The 7,324-nt window shown below is 37.6% G+C and overlaps 1 protein-coding gene across 1 annotated transcript in view; it reads left to right on the top strand.

Moving 5' to 3' along the window:
- Positions 1-7,324, top strand: part of LOC106878756 (beta-hexosaminidase subunit beta) — a 31,009-nt gene that overhangs the window by 1,269 nt on the left and 22,416 nt on the right. The window contains exons 2-4 of the mRNA XM_052967697.1: positions 1,219-1,498; positions 5,112-5,177; positions 6,296-6,342. Coding sequence (XP_052823657.1) covers positions 1,219-1,498; positions 5,112-5,177; positions 6,296-6,342 — 393 coding nt within the window. The remainder of the gene's footprint in view (positions 1-1,218; positions 1,499-5,111; positions 5,178-6,295; positions 6,343-7,324) is intronic.

The raw sequence follows: 7,324 nt of genomic DNA, 5'->3' as shown, positions 1-7,324 counted from the left end.
GTGTGTGTGTGTGTGTGTGTGTGTGTGTGTGTGTGTGTGTGCGCGTGCGTGCTGGTAATAATCACTGGATTGCGGCCATGTTGGATCACAATCTAAGTTTTTTGTTGATCATGTAAATTTCCGTGTTTATCTGTGTATTACATCGACACTATTTATCGAATTGCTAGGTTATGTATTATCTATAATGATTCACACAAACCAATAATTTCTAAATTCGTGGTCCCTGTTTCAATCAAAGAGCATAACATTTTGTTTACGAGTCTTTTACTCAAACCTCGTGTTCACCAATACCTTCGTCAATACCTTGTTCGCGGAATTAAAAAAAAAAAACAAGACTGCATAAACTTGTTTTCCATACACACAGATTTTCTCGGACAAAACGCGATTTGAAACATTGTGCAAGTTGTTAGGAAATGACAAATTGTCTAAACCATTCTTTGTAGTAACTCTAGGTTCTTATAGATCATTGCGAAACTATACGGGTTCTAGTCTCCATGCCAGGCGAGAAGTATTCCCCTCTTGTTTCGTATTAATCATTTTTGTGTTCCATTTCGACTTTCACTATCATATCCGTATTGTATATCTGGTTATCCGCAATACTTGTAAATGAATTCATTTCCTATGTATCAGAAGGGACAGATTTCCTCTAGGCCCGTGACTAGCGACTACACGTCATGGACGAGAGTCAAGGAAGCCGAAACGCTCCTAACGTTCTCATGGGTTACTGTTGGGATGGTATTCCTCTTGCTCTGCTATATATTTCTGTTTTTAACACAGCATGTCTATTGCGAAGAGATTTTTCTCTCGAGCAAGAACCACTGCATCGTGCCCATTGATGGTGTTTATACGTGAAGTACGATACATAAATGTCTATTTTAATTTAGTGCCGTTTCAATTGTCTACATCGAGTTTATACACGCGCGTGCACCCCCCACCCCGGCATATATATATTAAACTTTTACAAGAGCGGTGACAATGACTTCGGAGTTTTGGCATGCTAGCCATCGCCGGACAGTCCGATACATGTACTCTACAAAAAATGTATTAATTTGTCAACTTGTCATAAGAAAAAAAAAACAGTGTGTCCATACACACACACACACACACACACACACACATAAATATATTTTCAATGAATCTCGATCGATTTCCCTATTTCCTTTCTAAATTACCATCATTCCCTTTATGAAACACTTCTCACCAATTTATCCTCCCCAGGGCCGAGTTCCATCCCCGGGAAGTCCGTGGCCAATGCCACATCTATGGAAGAAGTCACCCAAACTTTTCGGTATCGATCCTGAACGCTTCTCTTTGACCAGCTCCCTGAAAGATTGTGACATAATCGATGCAGCCAAACAACGTTACACGGGATTGATATTTCAAGGGAAACAGAACCGATTCTCAGGACGTTTGAGCCGACCCGAGATTAGAAACCTCCATGTTGACATAATGGACCAGAAATGTCCTCGTTATCCTCATATTAACGACGATGAAACATGTATGTCGATGCAATTGTTTTTTTTTCCCTTCCGTGTACACGCAAAGTACGAATATGTATGCGTGGGTGTATGTGAGTGTCTAAAACCATTGGTCACTATGACCGGACATATACTGCATACACACACACACACACACACGTTCTTCAAATAATTATCATTCCCTTTCTTCTTCCTCTGCTTTGATTTTAAATGGTTCACCCAAAACGTCAGACTGCTTTTTCGTGTTTTTTTTTTCCGTCGTAAAATTCAATATGCACGAAAAATTGACCATTATCATTTTCCTCGTCCCATTTGTTATTTCACGCACGTGTGTGTGTGTGTGTGTATAAATTGTACGTTCACCATGTATCCAGAAAGTACAAAAATGAACACCCACGAAACCCGTATATAAGAATTATTCGCCACCCCACGGGGAAAGAATTGTATGACATTTATTTTGGGGAATAACAGACAAATTTCTGCAAAACCACATTCTAATGTATGAAAGGCGAGGTTTCAGATGTGTTGGAATAGTTACGTCAATTATTCTACCCCCACCTCTCTCTTTCTCTCTCTCTTTGTCCTAGTGAAAATGAACTATACACTCACGCCAAGAGAAAGAGGGGAGAGAGAGAGAGAGAGAAGAACGAAGATGATGATGATGGTAGTACGTTTGTGTCTCGTCAAACTATGCCCTTCTATTTAGGAGGTCTTTTACGATAAACAGCCTTACAAGATAAAAGATTCTGTACTGTTTGTTTTTTTTTTAGTTTTATCATTATTGGTTTTGGTCTCTAAGGTATGTATATAAGAGGAGGAACCCAAAAGAAACCAGAATTTTGCATTATTATTTTATTCACTTAGTTTTACATGTTTACACTTTTATCGCCTCAAAGTGTTTTCCATTTGAAGCAATGCTTCGGTCCTGATGCGTTTTCCACTCTTCGAAGCAGTGCTGGCACTCTTGCGAAGTGACAATAGCACTACACTTGACAACACCAGTCGGCAGAATGGTGCCTGAGGGTCAAATCAAGTGGCTACTAGTGGCGGAAGAGAACATTTCCGGTTACTTTTGGGTACTCCATCTTATGTATATTCGCATGAATGTAGATTTAGTAACGTTATGTCAGAATTATCATGTACTTGCAAAAAAGGTAGATGTATTAGTTGTGAAGGATGTCACAGATGTGAATGTACATGGCGTGGCGATAATAAACGCAACGAAAACGGAAACGCATGTGCCACAAAGAGAATACGACTTATGGGGGGGGGTCGACACACGTAAAACAAATATGAATACAAGAAAACGTAGTGTGTATACGGAACAAGAGGATTCTGAACCAGAAGTTTGCGATCCATCACGAATTGTTTCAACAGTGGGGGGGGGGGGCATTGTATGAAGCATTTGGTTTAAAATCAGTATCATCATCATTACCGGGAAAAGCTAAACGTGAAAGTACCCGGATGGAAAACTATGACAAAACAGCTAAAAAGCGACTGGTGACTCTAACCAGTACCATAATGAAAAACGTATGCTCTATCATTAGACCGTTTGATGCCTGAGGCCTTATGAAAAAGGTTGTTAAAAACGAAGGAGAAGGTGTCGTCGATGAAGGCAAAATAGCGGAAAATATCATTGAAGTACGAGATGCATTGCCGAGAAATGTCGTTCAAGCTGATGCTGTTACAGCGCCATTAGCGGTATCCTTTGTTTCAAGTGTTTTGAAAGATTGTTTTGGTATTGGTATGAAGAAAATAGCTTCATTAAGACGAAAGTATAAACATATGGCAGGTGGAAAGCAGCTTACACCTTCCAATAGATCAATTATACGATACGATCGTGATCAAATGGAAGCTGCAGTGGAGTTTGTTTTGTCGGGTGCTAATATATGCTGAATCTCATGGGGTACCAAAATATTTACGATTAATGGCGAAGAAATACATCACCCCAAGCTGATTAGGAAAAAGAATACAACTATAATGCTACGTGATTACAAAGAAACCAAACCTCAAAATAAACAATTAGGATCTACATCATTCCGGAAGATAGTCAAAACGTTAACTACCAAGGATGAAACAATTAAACAAGCGGTCGTTTATGTGTCGGGAGTATTAATGTATAATAATTTTGCACGTTTGAAGACTGTTGTTGCTACCAGTGCCGAACCAGAATCTCTAAATGCTATTGTTAATGGTCTGGAAGCTTACAATAAGACAACCTATGAGGGACACATTTCTACATGTAATGTCACGGATAAAGAGTTTTCTTTATCCATCTCTGGAGCAGAAATGAAACTGTGTGGTGTTTGTTGCTTCCCCAAGCATGTAATACAATACATTAAACGGCACGTGAGCCCAGAACATGAAACTGTATTGAATGATGCTATGGAAAAATTATATCTTTTATTTGGTCATCATGTGAGAATACTTAATCGACGCAATAGGATTGATGAAATAATGTTCAATTTACGTTTAGAAGATACTATGGCTGTTATGGATTTCAAAATAGGGAAAAAACTACAGATTTTTACGGTAAGAAAGGGTCATCGTGACATGGAACCATGATGTATACAAGATACACCGATGAAGAACGGCGTAATACTGAAAATTTAAAGGATTATCGTATCACTGGGAGATTGCAAGAAAACATTGTAACTTTTCGAAAAATTGACATTTTCGAGAATTTTATAAATATGCAACATAAAATATATAATACTGCAGCTATAGCACGATTTTACTGAGTTTTGGTAGTTTAAGTCTCTACAAAACTGGGTCAAACTTCCATACTCTGAGTCCTTTAAACGACTCTTAAAATTTCAAAAGATTGCTTGCAGTTTCTCATCCGATTTTTCGACGTGTTTGGATGGAAATGACAGTCGACTTCTGCAAATGTGCTGTAAAAACACATGTCATCACTACTGACATGTGCTCCTATCATTATATATACTAATATGAATATAACATTAAAAAATATACACCGAATATACTTCGAGCTTAATCCCTGTACCAATAAGAAATAATTGTTTGCATAGATATATTTTAAAATTAACGATTTAAAAATTCCTAAACTAGCAATAACCTGGTGGAACTATTCGAAATGTTCCGTTTGTTTCACAGTGAGGCTTCGTGCGTGTTTATTAAACGTAGGCAAACCAAGTTATTTACAACTTATATCCATATGTATTTTCGTATTTATGTTTCATCATCATTTAACGTCCATCATCCATGCTGGCAGGGGTTATTATTTAGTTTTATTTCTAAATTTCTCGCCAATGGAGAAAGAGCCTGTGTCTAACTTAGATGCAAGACTTACATTTGAATTTCAACATCGACATGGTCGTTGTGCATTATGCATGAATATGTGCAAGCATTTGGAGTCAGTGCACCTGCAGATCTGCATATTTTCACGACATGTGCATATGTACGTATATGCTAAACTTTTGAAAAGGTTTACACATTTTGACAGTTCCATTGATAGCTTGTATCTGTAGCCTTTTAAATTAGCCTTCTATGTATGCATAAAAATGTGTGTGTGCGTGTGTATCTAGTGTGCATGTGTATGTATAATATATAGTATTTGCGTATGTATATACATGTTTTGTACTCAGCTAGCTATATCTGTATATAATGCAGATGAAGTAAACATCACCAATCAATTAGCGACGGTTTCGGCAAAATCTGTGTGGGGAGCTTTAAGAGGTAAGTAATATTTTAGTCTTTGAGAAGTTCTTTTGTTTTCTTACTGCTGTTGGGGGTGGATGTAGTTGCGGAGTGTTATAGTGGTGTCACTGTGTGTGTGTGTGTGTCTGTGTGTGTGTGTGTGTGTGTGTGTGTGTGTGTGTGTGTGTGTGTGTGTGTATTGCTTGTTTCAGTCATTGGACTGTGGACAGGCTGGAGCATCACATTGAACTGTTTAGTCGAGCAAATCAACCTCAATACTTTTCTTTTTAAAGCCTGGCATCTATTCTATCAGTCTATTTTGCTGGGGACGTTAACAAGCCACTGGTCAAGCGCGGTAGATAAACACACACACACATTCAGGGCTTCCGCCGTCTACCAAATTCACTCACAAGGCACTGGTCGGCCTAGGGCTATAGAAGACATTTAGAAAAAAAAAAAGCCAAAATGACACTAACCTTTTGGATGATCAACTTCGTATTGTGTGCAAACTATTTCGTTAAGTTTTCCATACGCACGTATTATGGGGATAATTTGTAAATATATTATATATGTATTCACAAATACATATTGTATTTCTTTATCACCCACAAGGGGCTTACGAAGAAGGGACAATAAAAACACATGTGCGGACATATAAAACGAGAAAAATAATTAAACGTATGATATAAATGAATGATAGAAAGAAAATAATAATAAAAATGAGCCACGTCAAGTAGCATTACTTACTTCTTTTAAATCCGGTGTCCTTTAAAATGTCTTTTCCATATTCCCCGGTCAGCTCCTCGTACTTTATGTTGTCTAGTATTACTTTAAAGTCGCACTTCACCCTCCAATATTTACCTTTATACTCTATTATCTTGTTTAATCACAAATATGGTCTTCTCCAAATTCGACGAACAAGCATCGAATTGAGCCAAACTAGAAATAACGTTCCGATTCAATTTACCAATAAAATTGGATCAGCCCATAGCCTTACACTTCTGCTCTGATAGTATTATTGCGATTTTTATTTTCTACTTCACTGACCTGAGTTTTGCCAACGAATATCGACTTTCGAATTCTCGTCGTTTACGCGTTTAGACAAAAATGTTTTAATGTTGTTGTTGTTTTGTTTATCGTAAATTTCTAATTGGCAGGTTTGGAAACATTTAGTCAACTGGTGTTTGAACATGGCAACAAAGAAGTGAAGTACCATGCCTTTTTATTCATATACACCCTCTGTCCTACTATGTTGATAATTCATAAAAATATACATACACAGACATGCAGGAGGTAAATAGACACCTTTAATTTTCAAAATCTTTTATTTAATACGCAAAGCGAACAATTGAAATGTAATCGATAGGTAGGACTACATATTTTAGTATTTAGTTGACATTCCCTTTGCAGTTTTTAATTCAGAAACTCTTTTGGCATTGAACTGATGAGCTTTGTGATTGTCTCTTATGGAATTTCTGCCCACTTTCCACGCAACAATTGAAACAATTCATCTTTAGATTTAAATTTCTGTCGAGTGTTTCGTATAGCTCTATCTAGTATGCTCCAAAAATTTCCAGTTGAGTTCATGACAGGAGATTGGCTCGACCAAGTAAGCTTTTTGATCCCATTTTCAGTCAGCCATTGTTGATTCCTTTTCGCTGTGTGGCATGGAGCTCCATCTTCCATGAATAAAACTCATTTTTCGTTATTTTATCATATGAATACATCGGAAGTAGTCCTTGCTTAAGTATTTCGATGTATTTTTCAGAGTTTATGGCTCCAACATATTCGATCAGCTCAGAAAGACCATTGCTGGTGACAGCTCCCCGTACCGTTACAGAGATACCACCATGTTTCACAGTTGGTTAGAGTCATTTCAAATCAAATTCTTGATTGGTAAGCCTCCAGACCCAAACACGTCCACTGTCTGAAAAGAATGCAAATCTGGATTCACCTGAGAAAATCACTCTATCCCAAAATGAACTGGATTTTTCTGACATCTCCTTAGCCCATTTCTTTCTTTTCATGATATTAATTGGTTGAAGGAGAGGTTTTCTTCTAGCTGCTCGTCCATAATACCCAAGCTTATGCAGATATGTAACACACGTTCTTGGACTAACTTCTAGCTGTTTTGCAATGTTAGAAGCCTTCAAACGGGGTTCGTTTTCCACAATTCTCTTCAAACA

This window comes from Octopus bimaculoides, chromosome 4 (genome assembly GCF_001194135.2).
Source record: "Octopus bimaculoides isolate UCB-OBI-ISO-001 chromosome 4, ASM119413v2, whole genome shotgun sequence".
Lineage (NCBI taxonomy): Eukaryota > Metazoa > Mollusca > Cephalopoda > Octopoda > Octopodidae > Octopus > Octopus bimaculoides.
The sequence above is the reverse complement of the archived record's forward strand: the minus strand, read 5'-3'. Positions and strand labels throughout refer to the sequence as shown.